This window comes from Ascaphus truei (assembly GCF_040206685.1).
Source record: "Ascaphus truei isolate aAscTru1 chromosome 20 unlocalized genomic scaffold, aAscTru1.hap1 SUPER_20_unloc_3, whole genome shotgun sequence".
Classification (NCBI taxonomy): domain Eukaryota; kingdom Metazoa; phylum Chordata; class Amphibia; order Anura; family Ascaphidae; genus Ascaphus; species Ascaphus truei.
Window position 1 is genome coordinate 209,996 of NW_027453859.1, and position 19,998 is coordinate 229,993.

At 50.1% G+C, this 19,998-nt stretch overlaps 1 protein-coding gene across 4 annotated transcripts in view; it reads left to right on the forward strand.

The window, feature by feature from the left end:
• The window catches only part of CUTA (cutA divalent cation tolerance homolog), a 15,627-nt gene extending 2,748 nt beyond the window's left edge, over positions 1-12,879 (forward strand). For 2 of the 4 annotated variants that reach the window (XM_075580928.1, XM_075580927.1), the window contains exons 2-7: positions 695-755; positions 7,175-7,320; positions 9,372-9,431; positions 10,633-10,678; positions 12,513-12,562; positions 12,708-12,879. In XM_075580928.1, the coding sequence (XP_075437043.1) occupies positions 699-755; positions 7,175-7,320; positions 9,372-9,431; positions 10,633-10,678; positions 12,513-12,562; positions 12,708-12,807 (459 nt within the window). In that variant the 5' untranslated portion in view covers positions 695-698 and the 3' untranslated portion in view covers positions 12,808-12,879. Of the gene's footprint in view, positions 1-694; positions 769-7,174; positions 7,321-9,371; positions 9,432-10,632; positions 10,679-12,512; positions 12,563-12,707 lie in introns of all 4 variants that reach the window. The other 2 variants (XM_075580929.1, XM_075580930.1) reach the window with 1 other exon arrangement.
• The last annotated feature ends 7,119 nt before the right edge of the window (positions 12,880-19,998 follow it).

The window sequence follows — 19,998 nt, forward strand, 5'->3', positions numbered from 1 at the left end:
CTAATTGGACCCTTCAGGAGTTTTTCATGGAACGTTCGGAGTCCTCATGACACGGTGTAAGATGTCATGTGTACACACACACACGGTGTAAGATGTCATGTGTACACACACACACACACACGGTGTAAGATGTCATGTGTACACACACACACACACACGGTGTAAGATGTCATGTGTACACACACACACACACACGGTGTAAGATGTCATGTGTACACACACACGGTGTAAGATGTCATGTGTACACACACACACACACGGTGTAAGATGTCATGTGTACACACACACACACACACGTTGTAAGATGTCATGTGTACACACACACACACACGGTGTAAGATGTCATGTGTACACACACACACGGTGTAAGATGTCATGTGTACACACACACACACGGTGTAAGATGTCATGTGTACACACACACACGGCGTAAGATGTCATGTGTACACACACACACACACAGTGTAAGATGTCATGTGTACACACACACACGGCGTAAGATGTCATGTGTTGTTGTTCATCTGAGGCTGTATTTACCTAATTTTTAGACCTGCTAAGGAACAGATGATTGTTATTATTCCCTGATATGTAAAACCATAGAATTCAAAGAGGGTGTACTTTCTTTTTCACACCACTGTACGTATACATACAAACGTATATATTTATTATACACACTGCTCATGTCTCTCCCCAGGTACATGTACACAGCCGGACTCTCCTCGCTGCGACTCTGGGCTCTGTTAGGAGCTGCCTGTGTGAGTATTACAGGTGTGTTTATATATCTATATCTCTTATGCCCGTGCCTCTGCACTGCTGGAGGAAGCCTCTTCTCCATATTGCTTCAACACATTTTCCGATTACCCATCTTACTTTGGGTCGTCTTCCTGGTCTTTGAATAACTTTTGGAATCCAACGCTCCCTGCCCAACGATGGTCATTTATTCCTGCTATGACCGACCGATGGACATTATAATTTCTTTACCCCCCTCCCTTCAGGCTGCCGTGCTGTACTATCCTGTGTTTATATACTCTCCCCCCTCCCTTCAGGCTGCCGTGCTGTACTATCCTGTGTTTATATACTCTCCCTTCAGGCTGCCGTGCTGTACTATCCTGTGTTTATATACTCTCCCCCTCCCTTCAGGCTGCCGTGATGTACTATCCTGTGTTTATATACTCTCCTGTGTTTATATACTCTCCCCCCTCCCTTCAGGCTGCCGTGATGTACTATCCTGTGTTTATATACTCTCCCCCTCCCTTCAGGCTGCGGTGCTGTACTATCCTGTGTTTATATACTCTCCCCCTCCCTTCAGGCTGCGGTGCTGTACTATCCTGTGTTTATATACTCTCCCCCCTCCCTTCAGGCTGCCGTGCTGTACTATCCTGTGTTTATATACTCTCCCCCTCCCTTCAGGCTGCTGTGCTGTACTATCCTGTGTTTATATACTCCCCCCTCCCTTCAGGCTGCCGTGCTGTACTATCCTGTGTTTATATACTCTCCCCCTCCCTTCAGGCTGCTGTGCTGTACTATCCTGTGTTTATATACTCTCCCCCTCCCTTCAGGCTGCCGTGCTGTACTATCTTGTGTTTATATACTCTCCCCCTCCCTTCAGGCTGCCGTGCTGTACTATCCTGTGTTTATATACTCTCCCCCTCCCTTCTGGCTGCCGTGCTGTACTATCCTGTGTTTATATACTCTCCCCCTCCCTTCAGGCTGCCGTGCTGTACTATCCTGTGTTTATATACTCTCCCCCCTCCCTTCAGGCTGCCGTGCTGTACTATCCTGTGTTTATATTCTCTCCCCCTCCCTTCAGGCTGCCGTGCTGTACTATCCTGTGTTTATATACTCTCCCCCTCCCTTCAGGCTGCCGTGCTGTACTATCCTGTGTTTATATTCTCCCCCCCTCCCTTCAGGCTGCCGTGCTGTACTATCCTGTGTTTATATTCTCTCCCCCTCCCTTCAGGCTGCCGTGCTGTACTATCCTGTGTTTATATACTCTCCCCCTCCCTTCAGGCTGCCGTGCTGTACTATCCTGTGTTTATATACTCTCCCCCTCCCTTCAGGCTGCGGTGCTGTACTATCCTGTGTTTATATACTCTCCCCTCCCTTCAGGCTGCCGTGCTGTACTATCCTGTGTTTATATTCTCCCCCCTCCCTTCAGGCTGCCGTGCTGTACTATCCTGTGTTTATATACTCTCCCCCTCCCTTCAGGCTGCCCTGCTGTACTATCCTGTGTTTATATACTCTCCCCCCTCCCTTCAGGCTGCCGTGCTGTACTCTCCTGTTTTTATATACTCTCCCCCTCCCTTCAGGCTGCCGTGCTGTACTATCCTGTGTTTATATACTCTCCCCCCTCCCTTCAGGCTGCCGTGCTGTACTATCCTGTGTTTATATACTCTCCCCCTCCCTTCAGGCTGCGGTGCTGTACTATCCTGTGTTTATATACTCTCCCCCCTTCCCTTCAGGCTGCCGTGCTGTACTATCCTGTGTTTATATACTCCCCCCTCCCTTCAGGCTGCCGTGCTGTACTATCCTGTGTTTATATTCTCCCCCCTCCCTTCAGGCTGCCGTGCTGTACTATCCTGTGTTTATATACTCTCCCCCCCTCCCTTCAGGCTGCCGTGCTGTACTATCCTGTGTTTATATACTCTCCCCCCCTCCCTTCAGGCTGCCGTGCTGTACTATCCTGTGTTTATATACTCTCCCCCCTCCCTTCAGGCTGCCGTGCTGTACTATCCTGTGTTTATATACTCTCCCCTCCCTTCAGGCTGCCGTGCTGTACTATCCTGTGTTTATATACTCTCCCCTCCCTTCAGGCTGCCGTGCTGTACTATCCTGTGTTTATATACTCTCCCCCCCTCCCTTCAGGCTGCCGTGCTGTACTATCCTGTGTTTATATACTCCCCCCTCCCTTCAGGCTGCCGTGCTGTACTATCCTGTGTTTATATACTCTCCCCCCTCCCTTCAGGCTGCCGTGCTGTACTATCCTGTGTTTATATACTCTCCCCCCCTCCCTTCAGGCTGCCGTGCTGTACTATCCTGTGTTTATATACTCGAACCCCCTCCCTTCAGGCTGCCGTGCTGTACTATCCTGTGTTTATATACTCTTCCCCCCCTCCCTTCAGGCTGCCGTGCTGTACTAACCTGTGTTTATATTCTCTCCCCCCTCCCTTCAGGCTGCCGTGCTGTACTATCCTGTGTTTATATACTCTCCCCTCCCTTCAGGCTGCCGTGCTGTACTATCCTGTGTTTATATACTCTCCCCTCCCTTCAGGCTGCCGTGCTGTACTATCCTGTGTTTATATACTCTAACCCCCTCCCTTCAGGCTGCCGTGCTGTACTATCCTGTGTTTATATACTCTTCCCCCCCTCCCTTCAGGCTGCCGTGCTGTACTAACCTGTGTTTATATTCTCTCCCCCCTCCCTTCAGGCTGCCGTGCTGTACTATCCTGTGTTTATATTCTCTCCCCTCCCTTCAGGCTGCCGTGCTGTACTATCCTGTGTTTATATACTCTCCCCCTCCCTTCAGGCTGCCGTGCTGTACTATCCTGTGTTTATATACTCTCCCCCTCCCTTCAGGCTGCCGTGCTGTACTATCCTGTGTTTATATTCTCTCCCCTCCCTTCAGGCTGCCGTGCTGTACTATCCTGTGTTTATATACTCTCCCCCCTCCCTTCAGGCTGCCGTGCTGTACTATCCTGTGTTTATATACTCTCCCCCTCCCTTCAGGCTGCCGTGCTGTACTATCCTGTGTTTATATACTCTCCCCCTCCCTTCAGGCTGCCGTGCTGTACTATCCTGTGTTTATATTCTCTCCCCTCCCTTCAGGCTGCCGTGCTGTACTATCCTGTGTTTATATACTCTCCCCTCCCTTCAGGCTGCCGTGCTGTACTATCCTGTGTTTATATACTCTCCCCCTCCCTTCAGGCTGCCGTGCTGTACTATCCTGTGTTTATATACTCTCCCCCTCCCTTCAGGCTGCCGTGCTGTACTATCCTGTGTTTATATACTCTCCCCCCTCCCTTCAGGCTGCCGTGCTGTACTATCCTGTGTTTATATACTCTCCCCCTCCCTTCAGGCTGCCGTGCTGTACTATCCTGTGTTTATATTCTCTCCCCTCCCTTCAGGCTGCCGTGCTGTACTATCCTGTGTTTATATTCTCTCCCCTCCCTTCAGGCTGCGGTGCTGTACTATCCTGTGTTTATATACTCTCCCCCCTCCCTTCAGGCTGCCGTGCTGTACTATCCTGTGTTTATATTCTCCCCTCCCTTCAGGCTGCGGTGCTGTACTATCCTGTGTTTATATACTCTCCCCCCTCCCTTCAGGCTGCCGTGCTGTACTATCCTGTGTTTATATATTCTCCCCCTCCCTTCAGGCTGCCGTGCTGTACTATCCTGTGTTTATATACTCTCCCCTCCCTTCAGGCTGCCGTGCTGTACTATCCTGTGTTTATATACTCTCCCCCCCTCCCTTCAGGCTGCCGTGCTGTACTATCCTGTGTTTATATACTCTCCCCCTCCCTTCAGGCTGCGGTGCTGTACTATCCTGTGTTTATATACTCTCCCCCTCCCTTCAGGCTGCGGTGCTGTACTATTCTGTGTTTATATACTCTCCCCCTCCCTTCAGGCTGCCGTGCTGTACTATCCTGTGTTTATATACTCTCTCCCCTCCCTTCAGGCTGCCGTGCTGTACTATCCTGTGTTTATATACTCTCCCCTCCCTTCAGGCTGCCGTGCTGTACTATCCTGTGTTTATATACTCTCCCCTCCCTTCAGACTGCCGTGCTGTACTATCCTGTGTTTATATACTCTCCCCTCCCTTCAGGCTGCCGTGCTGTACTATCCTGTGTTTATATACTCTCCCCCTCCCTTCAGGCTGCCGTGCTGTACTCTCCTGTGTTTATATACTCTCCCCCTCCCTTCAGGCTGCCGTGCTGTACTATCCTGTGTTTATATACTCTCCCCCCTCCCTTCAGGCTGCCGTGCTGTACTATCCTGTGTTTATATACTCTCCCCCTCCCTTCAGGCTGCGGTGCTGTACTATCCTGTGTTTATATACTCTCCCACCTTCCCTTCAGGCTGCCGTGCTGTACTATCCTGTGTTTATATTCTCCCCCCTCCCTTCAGGCTGCCGTGCTGTACTATCCTGTGTTTATATACTCTCCCCCCCTCCCTTCAGGCTGCCGTGCTGTACTATCCTGTGTTTATATACTCTCCCCCCCTCCCTTCAGGCTGCCGTGCTGTACTATCCTGTGTTTATATACTCTCCCCCCTCCCTTCAGGCTGCCGTGCTGTACTATCCTGTGTTTATATACTCTCCCTTCAGGCTGCCGTGCTGTACTATCCTGTGTTTATATTCTCTCCCCTCCCTTCAGGCTGCCGTGCTGTACTATCCTGTGTTTATATACTCTCCCCCTCCCTTCAGGCTGCCGTGCTGTACTATCCTGTGTTTATATACTCTCCCCCTCCCTTCAGGCTGCCGTGCTGTACTATCCTGTGTTTATATTCTCTCCCCCCTCCCTTCAGGCTGCCGTGCTGTACTATCCTGTGTTTATATACTCTCCCCCCTCCCTTCAGGCTGCCGTGCTGTACTATCCTGTGTTTATATACTCTCCCCCTCCCTTCAGGCTGCCGTGCTGTACTATCCTGTGTTTATATACTCTCCCCCTCCCTTCAGGCTGCCGTGCTGTACTATCCTGTGTTTATATTCTCTCCCCTCCCTTCAGGCTGCCGTGCTGTACTATCCTGTGTTTATATACTCTCCCCTCCCTTCAGGCTGCCGTGCTGTACTATCCTGTGTTTATATACTCTCCCCCTCCCTTCAGGCTGCCGTGCTGTACTATCCTGTGTTTATATACTCTCCCCCTCCCTTCAGGCTGCCGTGCTGTACTATCCTGTGTTTATATACTCTCCCCCCTCCCTTCAGGCTGCCGTGCTGTACTATCCTGTGTTTATATACTCTCCCCCTCCCTTCAGGCTGCCGTGCTGTACTATCCTGTGTTTATATTCTCTCCCCTCCCTTCAGGCTGCGGTGCTGTACTATCCTGTGTTTATATACTCTCCCCCCTCCCTTCAGGCTGCCGTGCTGTACTATCCTGTGTTTATATTCTCCCCTCCCTTCAGGCTGCGGTGCTGTACTATCCTGTGTTTATATACTCTCCCCCCTCCCTTCAGGCTGCCGTGCTGTACTATCCTGTGTTTATATATTCTCCCCCTCCCTTCAGGCTGCCGTGCTGTACTATCCTGTGTTTATATACTCTCCCCCTCCCTTCAGGCTGCCGTGCTGTACTATCCTGTGTTTATATACTCTCCCCTCCCTTCAGGCTGCCGTGCTGTACTATCCTGTGTTTATATACTCTCCCCCCCTCCCTTCAGGCTGCCGTGCTGTACTATCCTGTGTTTATATACTCTCCCCCTCCCTTCAGGCTGCGGTGCTGTACTATCCTGTGTTTATATACTCTCCCCCTCCCTTCAGGCTGCGGTGCTGTACTATTCTGTGTTTATATACTCTCCCCCTCCCTTCAGGCTGCGGTGCTGTACTATCCTGTGTTTATATACTCTCCCCCTCCCTTCAGGCTGCCGTGCTGTACTATCCTGTGTTTATATACTCTCCCCCCTCCCTTCAGGCTGCGGTGCTGTACTATCCTGTGTTTATATACTCTCCCCCTCCCTTCAGGCTGCGGTGCTGTACTATCCTGTGTTTATATACTCTCCCCCTCCCTTCAGGCTGCCGTGCTGTACTATCCTGTGTTTATATACTCTCCCCTCCCTTCAGGCTGCCGTGCTGTACTATCCTGTGTTTATGTACTCTCCCCCTCCCTTCAGGCTGCCGTGCTGTACTATCCTGTGTTTATATACTCTCCCCCTCCCTTCAGGCTGCCGTGCTGTACTATCCTGTGTTTATATACTCCCCCCTCCCTTCAGGCTGCCGTGCTGTACTATCCTGTGTTTATATACTCCCCCCTCCCTTCAGGCTGCCGTGCTGTACTAACCTGTGTTTATATACTCTCCCCCCTCCCTTCAGGCTGCCGTGCTGTACTATCCTGTCTTTATATACTCTCCCCCCCTCCCTTCAGGCTGCCGTGCTGTACTAACCTGTGTTTATATACTCTCCCCCCTCCCTTCAGGCTGCCGTGCTGTACTATCCTGTGTTTATATACTCTCCCCCCTCCCTTCAGGCTGCCGTGCTGTACATGAACCCTCTCCTGCTGAGGATTGTGGGATTGCGAGCGCTCTCCATGGCATCTGACACTTACGTCTCGGGGTCTTTGTCGGCTGCCTACGTTACCTGCCCCAATGACAAAGTGGCCAAGGACATAGCACGGTATGCAGACAGGAGCCGGGATCGGTATACAGCTAACGCCGAGGCCCCGCTCCCTCCGTCAGCGCGCCCGCACTGCAGACAGGAGCCGGGATCGGTATACAGCTAACGCCGAGGCCCCGCTCCCTCCGTCAGCGCGCCCGCACTGCAGGCAGGAGCCGGGATCGGTATACAGCTAACGCCGAGGCCCCGCTCCCTCCGTCAGCGCGCCCGCACTGCAGGCAGGAGCCGGGATCGGTATACAGCTAACGCCGAGGCCCCGCTCCCTCCGTCAGCGCGCCCGCACTGCAGACAGGAGCCGGGATCGGTATACAGCTAACGCCGAGGCCCCGCTCCCTCCGTCAGCGCGCCCGCACTGCAGGCAGGAGCAGGGATCGGTATACAGCTAACACCGAGGCCCCGCTCCCTCCGTCAGCGCGCCCGCACTGCAGGAAGGAGCCGGGATCGGTATACAGCTAACGCCGAGGCCCCGCTCCCTCCGTCAGCGCGCCCGCACTGCAGACAGGAGCCGGGATCGGTATACAGCTAACGCCGAGGCCCCGCTCCCTCCATCAGCGCGCCCGCACTGCAGGCAGGAGCCGGGATCGGTATACAGCTAACACCGAGGCCCCGCTCCCTCCGTCAGCGCGCCCGCACTGCAGGCAGGAGCCGGGATCGGTATACAGCTAACGCCGAGGCCCCGCTCCCTCCGTCAGCGCGCCCGCACTGCAGACAGGAGCCGGGATCGGTATACAGCTAACGCCGAGGCCCCGCTCCCTCCGTCAGCGCGCCCGCACTGCAGGCAGGAGCCGGGATCGGTATACAGCTAACGCCGAGGCCCCGCTCCCTCCGTCAGCGCGCCCACACTGCAGGCAGGAGCCGGGATCGGTATACAGCTAACGCCGAGGCCCCGCTCCCTCCGTCAGCGCGCCCGCACTGCAGGCAGGATCCGGGATCGGTATACAGCTGATGCGCGGGGCCATGAAGGAGCGTATGTCAGTGCTGCAGAGTACTACGTACATCCGACCTGCACAACTCCAGTCCTCAAGTCATACTGAGCCACTAATTGAGCCAGCTGTGCTGAAGTAGGGATATCCTGAAAACCTGGCCTGTTTGCGGCCCTCGAGGAATGGAGTTGTGCAGGCCTGCTGTACATGGATAGTGGGTATACAGAATAGTGTCAGTATGTATGTGACATTATACAGAATAGTGTCAGTGTGTATGTGACATTATACAGAATAGTGACAGTATGTCGGGTAACACATTATACAGAATAGTGTCAGTATGTATGTGACATTATACAGAATAGTGTCAGTGTGTATGTGACATTATACAGAATAGTGTCAGTGTGTATGTGACATTATACAGAATAGTGACAGTATGTCGGGTAACACATTATACAGAATAGTGTCAGTATGTATGTGACATTATACAGAATAGTGTTAGTGTGTATGTGACATTATACAGAATAGTGACAGTATGTCGGGTAACACAGTATACAGAATAGTGTCAGTATGTAGGGTAGCACATTATACAGAATAGTGTCAGTATGTAGGGTAACACATTATACAGAATAGTGTCAGTATGTATGTGACATTATACAGAATAGTGTCAGTATGCAGGGTAACACATTATACAGAATAGTGTCAGTATGTAGGGTAACACATTATACAGAATAGTGTCAGTATGTAGGGTAACACATACAGAATAGTGTCAGAATGTAGGGTAACACATTATACAGAATAGTGACAGTATGTATGTGACATTATACAGAATAGTGTCAGTATGTAGGGTAACACAGTATACAGAATAGAGACAGTATGTAGGGTAACACAGTATACAGAATAGAGACAGTATGTAGGGTACCACATTATACAGAATAGTGTCAGTATGTAGGGTAACACATACAGAATAGTGTCAGAATGTAGGGTAACACATTATACAGAATAGTGACAGTATGTATGTGACATTATACAGAATAGTGTCAGTATGTAGGGTAACACAGTATACAGAATAGAGACAGTATGTATGTGACATTATACAGTGATATATCACATTGTGTATCTCCCATACAGAGGTCTTGTGGAGCGCAAGTTGGCGGCCTGTGTGAATATTATACCGCAGATAACCTCCATGTGAGTTACATGTATGCAAGTAGAAGAGAAGAAACTACGCGCTCTCCTATCACACGTAAAACACACTGATGCAGTTTAAACAAACAAAGTAGGAGCCTAAAAACCAACATGATAGTATACTGGCCCTTTAAAGCTGCAGCTCAGCCCTTAAGGGACCCTTCCTTGATCCTCACATGTAACTCAGTTTTCTTGGCGAGATGGTGAGCGCATAGAAAAGAAAAGGGAAAAATAAATACTTGGTAATAACACTTCAATGGTTGGAACAGAAGGGGAGGGAATAATTAAATCCAATAAATGGCTGAGCCAAAATCTTACTCACACGGACAAGTGTGAGTCAATCTTGTCACTGGTATCTTTCGTGGGATCCCACTTCAGGGGACACTTCAGGAGACGCTGTCCAAGACTGAGTTGGATATTCTTTAACGAGCAGTTCCCTCCCTCTGGGGCCTCCAAAAAGGGACGAAAAGCGTTCGGTGGGTACAGGGTAATGTATTGTAACACAAAGTAAGTCAGCAGAACTTACATACACAATACAGCACTTCCGGCATCCGTCTGCGTTGTCTCTGCTCATGCAGGGACTCCCTTGCTGCCGCATCCGGTCGCAGGGGCTGCAATAGAGTTTCTCCTCGGGACGTACAGTGGCCTTCTGTGGTCACGAACAGATCACAATGCCGACACAGGACTACGCGTTTCGCGAGTAAGTCTCGCTTCGTCAGGAAGTGCTGTATTGTGTATGTAAGTTCTGCTGACTTTGTGTTACAATACATTACCCTGTACCCACCGAGCGCTTTGCGTCCCTGTTTGGAGGCGCCAGAGGGAGGGAACTGCTCGTTAAAGAATATCCACCTCAGTCTTGGACAGCGTCTCCTGAAGTGTCCCCTGAAGTGGGATCCTACGAAAGATACCAGTGACAAGATTGACTCACACTTGTCCGTGTAAGATTTTGGCTCAGCCATTTATTGGATTTAATTATTCCCTCCCCTTCTGTTCCAACCATTGAAGTGTTATTACCAAGTATTTATTTTTCCTTTCTTTTCTATGCGCTCACCATCTCGCCAAGAAAACTGAGTTAAATATATAGCTGACATGTCTGTCAGTCCCTGTGTCACTCTGTCACCTCTACACGAACATCTGTCACTGTCTAACTTTGTCTGTTATTCCTTGTACATCTGTCCCTTCTCACCACTTTCTCCTCTCACAGATACGAGTGGAAGGGGAAGATTGAGGAGGACAGTGAGGTGTTACTGGTAATAACACGGTCACCTTCTCTCACACACTGCCCTCACCTTCTCTCACACACACTGCCCTCGCCTTCTCTCTCACACACTGCCCTCACCTTCTCTCTCACACACTGCCCTCGCCTTCTCTCTCACACACTGCCCTCGCCTTCTCTCTCACACACTGCCCTCACCTTCTCTCTCACACACTGCCCTCGCCTTCTCTCTCACACACTGCCCTCGCCTTCTCTCTCACACACTGCCCTCGCCTTCTCTCTCTCACTGCCCTCGCCTTCTCTCTCACACACTGCCCTCGCCTTCTCTCTCTCACTGCCCTCACCTTCTCTCCCACACTGCCCTCGCCTTCTCTCTCCCACACTGCCCTCGCCTTCTCTCTCACACTGCCCTCGCCTTCTCTCTCTCTCACTGCCCTCACCTTCTCTCTCACACACTGCCCTCGCCTTCTCTCTCACACACTGCCCTCGCCTTCTCTCTCTCACACACTGCCCTCACCTTCTCTCACACACTGCCCTCGCCTTCTCTCTCACACACTGCCCTCGCCTTCTCTCTCACACACTGCCCTCGCCTTCTCTCTCTCACTGCCCTCACCTTCTCTCCCACACTGCCCTCGCCTTCTCTCTCCCACACTGCCCTCGCCTTCTCTCTCACACTGCCCTCGCCTTCTCTCTCACACACTGCCCTCGCCTTCTCTCTCTCTCACTGCCCTCACCTTCTCTCCCACACTGCCCTCGCCTTCTCTCTCCCACACTGCCCTCGCCTTCTCTCTCCCACACTGCCCTCGCCTTCTCTCTCCCACACTGCCCTCGCCTTCTCTCTCCCACACTGCCCTCGCCTTCTCTCTCCCACACTGCCCTCGCCTTCTCTCACACACTGCCCTCGCCTTCTCTCTCACACACTGCCCTCGCCTTCTCTCTCACACACTGCCCTCGCCTTCTCTCTCTCACACACTGCCCTCGCCTTCTCTCTCTCACACACTGCCCTCGCCTTCTCTCTCTCACACACTGCCCTCGCCTTCTCTCTCTCACACACTGCCCTCGCCTTCTCTCTCTCACACACTGCCCTCGTCTTCTCTCTCTCACACACTGCCCTCGCCTTCTCTCTCTCACACTGCCCTCGCCTTCTCTCTTTCTCTCTCTCACACACTGCCCTCGCCTTCTCTCTTTCTCTCTCTCTCACACACTGCCCTCGCCTTCTCTCTTTCTCTCTCTCTCACACACTGCCCTCGCCTTCTCTCTTTCTCTCTCTCTCACACTGCCCTCGCCTTCTCTCTTTCTCTCTCTCTCTCACACACTGCCCTCGCCTTCTCTCTCACACACTGCCCTCGCCTTCTCTCTTTCTCTCTCTCTCACACTGCCCTCGCCTTCTCTCTTTCTCTCTCTCTCACACACACTGCCCTCGCCTTCTCTCTTTCTCTCTCTCTCTCACACACTGCCCTCGCCTTCTCTCTCACACACTGCCCTCGCCTTCTCTCTCTCACACACTGCCCTCGCCTTCTCTCTCTCACACACTGCCCTCGCCTTCTCTCTCTCACACACTGCCCTCGCCTTCTCTCTCTCACACACTGCCCTCGCCTTCTCTCTCTCACACACTGCCCTCGCCTTCTCTCTCTCACACACTGCTCTCGCTCTCTCTCTCTCTCTCTCTCTCTCTCTCTCTCTCTCTCTCTCTCTCTCACACTCACACTCACACTCACACTCACTCACACTCACACTCACACACACACACACACTGCCCTCGCCTTCTCTCTTTCTCTCTCTCACACACACTGCCCTTGCCTTCTCTGTCTCTCTCGTTTATAGAGGAGATTCTCTCTCATGGGCACCTTTCCTCTGTCTCTCTCTAGATGATTAAAACCAGATTTTCCAAGGTCTCCGCTCTGACAGAATATGTGAGGTGAGTTGGGGGGGAGGTCTCCTTTTCACACTGTGCCCAGTGCAGCGATCTCGGGGTTGGGTCCTCTGTGTGCTTATAATCTCGCCCCAGCCTGACTCGCGTGCAGGGAAGGGAACCTCCATATAACACTCCTCTCTGTCCGCAGGTCTGTTCATCCTTATGAAGTCTGCGAGGTCATCAGCCTTCCCATAGAGGGTGGAAACCCCCCCTACCTACAATGGGTGGGCGACACTGTCCCAGAGTAAGACCTTACTCTCCCCCTCCCCCATTAGCGGCGGACTTTCAGATGTGAATAAATAAATGACTTTGTAAATAAATGTTGGGTTTATTTATCCTGAAAATGACTGAAATCTGGAGCCGACTTCTGACATGTTACAGATTATTAGAAAAAAATGGTGGTTAACCACGACTGCCAGGCAGTAACCAAATCCATGCCGATGGCAAACAGACGGGGCTCCCCTGGAGTATGGGAAAACGGTGCTGACATCGGCAGCAACTCGGCTTTCTCGTCTCCATAGACCAACATGGACAACGGGCCAGGGACCAATCACAAGATGAGTGCTCAGCTGTGTTGGCCAATCAGGGCAGGAGGCGTGATGGAGAGGCCGAAACGAGGAGGGTGGGAATTACAGACCAGTCCATGGGGAAAGCGCCCCCCTCGTGTTCCCTGTGCCGGCTCGCTCTCTCTTCAGAGAGGCGCCTCTCTAGCTGAGCAGAGGACTGCCCACCGCCCTCCCTCCATTGTCCACAACCTCCTTGTGGCCGTTTCAACCTGGGTCCCTGGGCGTGCATGCTGAGTAAGTGTTACCAGCATATCCAGGGAACACAGTTATACACCAACACTTCCCACAATAATTAACGGTACAATCATTTCACACACATTTGGCTAGATAAGCGATAAGCGTCCGTCCCTAGATAACCCATAAAATATAGTGCTACCGTGTGTGTACACGCCTAACCCTAGGTAAGCGATGATATAGTGCTACCCTGTATATCCATCCAGACGATGGGACAATGGCTGCACTTTACCTTTATTAAAAGAGCCATATTGTCACAAGGGCACTCACAGATATGTGCAAAAATATCAAATACAATGTATTAATAATGAAGGTGGTACGAACATACAGATTAAAACGCTAAAATAAAAGGTAAATCATGAGAACCGCCTGCAAATGTGACGAGGGTTAAACCTTCAACCATGAAACGTCTCTGAACGCCGATGCACCTTACCTGTGACCCTATGTAGCTACCAGTAGCATATCAGTGCTATGAAGGACCGTGTAACGGCTCACGATGGTATTGTCAGTGTGTTTCACAGAAAAGTAATTGCACCGATCATAGTATATAGATCAATGGCGGATCCGTGTGATATGCAAAATTTACCAATATGCCTCCAGTGTTCTCGGTAACAGAGCTGTACCGGTCACGCCACAAGCTACATACAAACCAACTCCAAAGTATCCCATCCAATGTGTAGTGGCATAATGGTGGTGAGAGCGGAGGTCCGATGGGTGAGAGCGGAGGTCCGATGGGTGAGAGCGGAGGTCCGATGGGTGAGAGCGGAGGTCCGATGGGTGGGAGCGGAGGTCCGATGGGTGGGAGCGGAGGTCCGATGGGTGGGAGCGGAGGTCCGATGGGTGAGAGCGGAGGTCCGATGGGTGAGAGCGGAGGTCCGATGGGTGAGAGCGGAGGTCCGATGGGTGAGAGCGGAGGTCCGATGGGTGAGAGCGGTGGCCCGATGGGTGAGAGCGGTGGCCCGATGGGTGAGAGCGGTGGCCCGATGGGTGAGAGCGGAGGCCGATGGGTGAGAGCGGAGGTCCGATGGGTGAGAGCGGAGGTCCGATGGGTGAGCGGAGGTCCGATGGGTGAGAGCGGAGGTCCGATGGGTGAGAGCGGAGGTCCGATGGGTGGGAGCGGAGGTCCGATGGGTGGGAGCGGAGGTCCGATGGGTGAGAGCGGAGGTCCGATGGGTGAGAGCGGAGGTCCGATGGGTGAGAGCGGAGGTCCGATGGGTGAGAGCGGAGGTCCGATGGGTGAGAGCGGAGCTCCGATGGGTGAGAGCGGAGGTCCGTAGGGTGAGAGCGGAGGTCCGATGGGTGAGAGCGGAGGTCCGATGGGTGAGAGCGGAGGTCCGATGGGTGAGAGCGGAGGTCCGATGGGTGAGAGCGGAGGTCCGATGGGTGAGAGTGGAGGACGCCATGCCATGAGCAGCAGAGACATTTGTGCTGCACAGCTGATTCTCTGAGGTGAGCAGGGGGCACATGATCCGTCATGTCACCCAAGACTGTGTTTCGCTTCGTTAGGGGGCGCGATGTAACAGTCCCGACCACCGTCCTTAAATAAGCCGACTGTGCTGACGTCATCAACGGAAATGGAATGAACCAGGAGAGAGGAAAAAAACGAAGCTCTACATCCAATGCTATTGAGCCAGCAAAAACAACAGCATTGCGTTCCCACGATTAAAAATAAGGCTATTTTAATGGATCATTGCAGCAAACAATACACCAACGCGTTTCGGACTAGAAAGCCCTTTATCAAGGTGAATATTCTGGTTCATTCAAATCTACAGACGGAGGCACACCTATACCCCAGGATCATTGGACTCAAGGACTCACCACTACATGGAAACACACATCTCATGTGAGTTTATTCCTTTGCTCCTTATCCCATCAGCTGGATGCTGATTAATTCTCATTTATTGTTCCCTTCAATTGGATGTTATACTAGTACTGGTCACCGGCAGGTGGTTAACATAATATCCTTACTGCATTGCTACGTGGGATCTTAACTTACCAGTCATACATCACTTTGGCACCACACCACAATTGTATAACAACAGAAATGGAAGACGGAAAAAGGACATGTAAATATATAAACATATAATAAAGGACATACACTCTCTCAAGCAAGAGAATGGAATAGTGTCACCCAACTATTGAAGTCAGGCTTACAGGTCTGTAATTCCCCGGTTGTGATCTAGCTCCCTTTTTAAATATAGGCACCACATCTGCTTTACGCCAATCTTGTGGTACTGAGCCTGTGGAAATGGAGTCCTTGAATATTAAATATAATGGTTTGAGCTTAACTCCTTGAGAACTCTTGGATGTATGCCATCGGGGGCCAGGTGCCTTATTTACTTTAATTTTTTCAAGTCGCTTATGAACTTCTTCCTCAGTTAACCAATTGTTCATTAATATGGAGGTTGTGGCTTCCTCCTGCGGCACTACTATTGAACTTGATTCTTCCCTGGTAAACACAGAGGCAAAGAATGTGTTTAATACCTCAGCTTTTTCCTTATCTCCAATAATCTGCCTGCCCATCTCACACTGAAAGGGTCCTATATTTTCTTTTCTCATTTTTTTGTTATTAAGGTACTTAAAGAACTTTAGGTTTGACCTTACTTTCTATAGCAATCCTTTTTTCATTATCCATTTTTACTAATTTAATTGCCCTTTTGCAATTTTTGTTACATTCCTTATAATTCTGATACGATATCTCCGTCCCTTCTGACTTAAAGAATCTAAACGCCTTCCTCTTCTTGTCCATTTCCTCCCCTACCTGTTTATTTAGCCACATTGGTTTTGACTTATTTCTTTTATACTTATTACCCAAGGGTATACACTGATAACTGTGCTTTTCTAACAATGTTTTAAAGACTGCCCATTTATCTTCTACATTTTTCCCTGCAAAAACATCATCCCATTGTATTACATGTAGATTAGACCTCAGTTTATTAAAATCGGCCTTTCTAAAAGTTTAAGGTCTTTAAGGTCTTTGTTGAACCCAAGTAATCTTACATAGTTACATAGTAGATGAGGTTGAAAAAAGACGTACGTCCATCAAGTTCAACTTATGCTAAATTTAGACAACAGATACTTTATTCTATATCTATACTTACTTATTGATCCAGAGGAAGGCAAACAAAAAACCCCAGTGTCATATCATCCAATGATATCTCATAAGGGGAAAAATAAATTCCTTCCCGACTCCAAGAATTGGCAATCGGATTAATCCCTGGATCAACATCCTTCCCATGTATACTTATTTGGTATATCCCTGGATACCCTTCCCATCTAAAAAGATGTCCAACCTTTTTTTGAACAAATCTATTGTATCTGCCATCACAGTCTCCATGGGTAATGCATTCCACATTTTAACTGTCCTTACTGTAAAGAACCCTTTCCTTTGTTGCTGGTGAAATTTCCTTTCCTCCAACCTTAAGGGATGGCCCCGAGTCCTTTGTACTGCCCGTGGGATGAATAGTTCTTTTGAAAGCTCCTTGTATTGTCCCTGAATATATTTGTATATAGTTATCATATCCCCTCTTAGAAGCCTCTTTTCTAATGTAAATAAATCTAATTTAGCTATCCTCTCCTCATAAGTTAGATTGTCCATCCCCTTTATTAATTTGGTGGCTCTTCTCTGCACTCTCTCTAGTTCCACAATGTATTTTCTTAGGATTGGTGCCCAAAATTGTACTCCATATTCAAGGTGTGGTCTTACTAATGCTTTGTAAAGGGGCATAATTATGTTTACTTCCCTTCCATCCATTGCCCGTTTGATGCAAGATAAGATCTTGTTTGCCTTTGCAGCTACTGCATGACATTGGGCACTATTGCTAAGCCTGCTGTCTACAAGCACTCCTAAATCCTTCTCCATCAAGGATTCCCCCAATACTGTATATCTCCATTTAATTTGTAAGTCGCCTTTTTATTCTTGCAACCCAAATGCATAACCTTACATTTATCTGTAGTAAACCTCATCTGCCATTTACCTGCCCACGTTTCCAGTCTCTCCAAGTCCTTCTGAAGAGAAATTACATCCTGCTCTGATTCTATTACCTTACACAATTTAGTATCATCAGCAAAGATGGAGACTTTGCTCTCGATCCCAACCTCAAGGTCATTAATAAACAAGTTAAAAAGCAGGGGTCCCAGTACCGATCCTTGAGGTACTCCACTCACGACTTTAGCCCAACCTGAAAAAGTTCCATTTATGACAACCCTCTGTTGTCTGTCCTTTAACCAGTTTTCAATCCAGGTGCATATATTATTACTGAGTCCAATTTTCTTTATTTTGTACACCAACCTCGTGTGAAACCGTATCAAAAGCCTTTGCAAAACCTAAGTAGACCACATCAACTGCATTACCCTGGTCTAAATTCCTACTTACCTCCTCAAAGAAACAAATAAGGTTAGTTTGTCTAACCTTAATCTGTTAATCTTTTTATTTTTAATCTTTTATTCCAAATGAGACCATGTTATGATCACTGTTACCCAAATGTTCCAGGACTTGAATATGTGTTATTACTTCTACATTGTTTGATATGACCAAATCCAGTACTGCCCCTCTCCTGGTTGGTTCCTCAATAATTTGGATCATGTAATTGTCTTTAAGCACCCCCAAAAACCTGTTTCCTTTAGTTGTAACGCTAATCTCATTGTCATTGTCAATGGCAGTCTATGTCTGGATAATTAAAATCACCCCATTATGCAAACATGACCCAGTTTTGATGCCTTCTCCATTTGCAGAACTCTTCAAATTGATGGAATAGATAAGGACACAATGGTGCCATATCCTCAGCAGGAATGTGGGGGGAGGTCTCATATAGGAACTGCACTCACATTTTCTAGCATTTAAACACAAACCTATCCATCGTGGCAAAGAACAGGTTAATCACCTTATCCAGTGATCACCTTATCCTCCAGTGATTCGTGTTATCGTTGAGTGAAAGAAAGAAGGGTACCCCCACACCCCCGCCACACACACAATCCCACAACATAATCCCACCCCCACACAATCCCACGCACACACATACTCCTACCCACAACTCAATCCCTCTCCTCACACACACAATCCCAACCCCCACACACACATAATCCCACCCACAACTCAATCCTCCTCTCCTCACACACACAATCCCACCCCCCACACACACACATAATCCCACCCACAACTCAATCCTTCTCTCCTCACACACACAATCCCACCCCCCACACACACACACATAATCCCACCCACAACTCAATCCTCCTCTCCTCACACACACAATCCCAGCCCCCACACACACATAATCCCACACACAACTCAATCCTCCTCTCCTCACACACACACTCCCACCCCACACACACATAATCCCACCAACAACTCAATTCTCCTCACACACACACTGTCACCCCCCACACAATCCCACGCACCACACATAATCCCACCCACAACTCAATCCTCCTCTCCTCACACACACAATCCCACCCCACACACACACACACAGTCCCACACACACATAATCCCACCCACTACACACACACATTCCTACCCACAAATCAATTCCACTCTGCCAATCCTCCTCTCCTCTCCTCACACACACACAATTCCACCCCACACATATAATCCCACCGCGCCCACACACATAATCCCATCCTCCTCTCCTCACACAATCCCACCCCCCACACACATACACATAGTCCCAAACACACATAATTCCACCCCCCACACACATATAATCCCACCCCACACACACAACTCAATTCCACTGTCAATCCTCCTCTCCTCACACACCATTCCACCCCCACACACACAATCCCACCCCCCACACACATACAATCTCACCCACAACTCAATTCCACTCTCTATCCTCCTCCCCACACACACACAATCCCACCCCCCCCACACACATAATCCCTCCAACAAACATAATCCCTCCCACGCACATCGTCCCACCCCCAAACACATCATCCCATCCCAACACACATTTAATCCCACACACACACACACACACAATAACACCCACAACTATGTAACTCAATTTCACTCGGTCAATCCTCCTCTCCTCACACACACAATTCCACCCGCCAGCACACACACAACCTCACCCCCCACACACATAAACCAGACCCAGGCTAATCTCTGTCCTGACATCCCTGCTGACCATTCCCCTGGCAAACTGACTGAGGGCGACTGGCCGGAGCTCCGTGAGTGTTCCCGGGACAGGGTGCGGGCAGACACTGATCTGGCGGGCATGAGGTGGCCGAGTCCTGGATCTGGATAAGCTGGGCAGGACCCACCCACCTGATCGCCTGGTCAAAACCAGAGATCACAGATCCCTGTACCGGACCGCGTAACGGATCTCGGGGAACGGAACATGGAGATGGCGGAGATACAGGGCTACCGTAGGAAAGGGGAGAGCCAGCGTAGCATCCCAGACTCCTATGGTGACCCAGGGCGGCTCGAGGTGCTGGCAGCCTTGGTCCCCCGAGTGCGGGACAGTGTTACAGGCTCTGCCAGTGGGCTTGGTCACTGCTTGGGCTCAGGAGCGCTGGCAGCCCTATGTATGTGGGAAGCCCTATGTGGGGCTCGTGGAGCACAACCCTCTTAATTGGTTGCAGAGGATGCCTGGGGAGACTGAGACCTGGCTCACCTGGAGCCGTGCCCTTCAG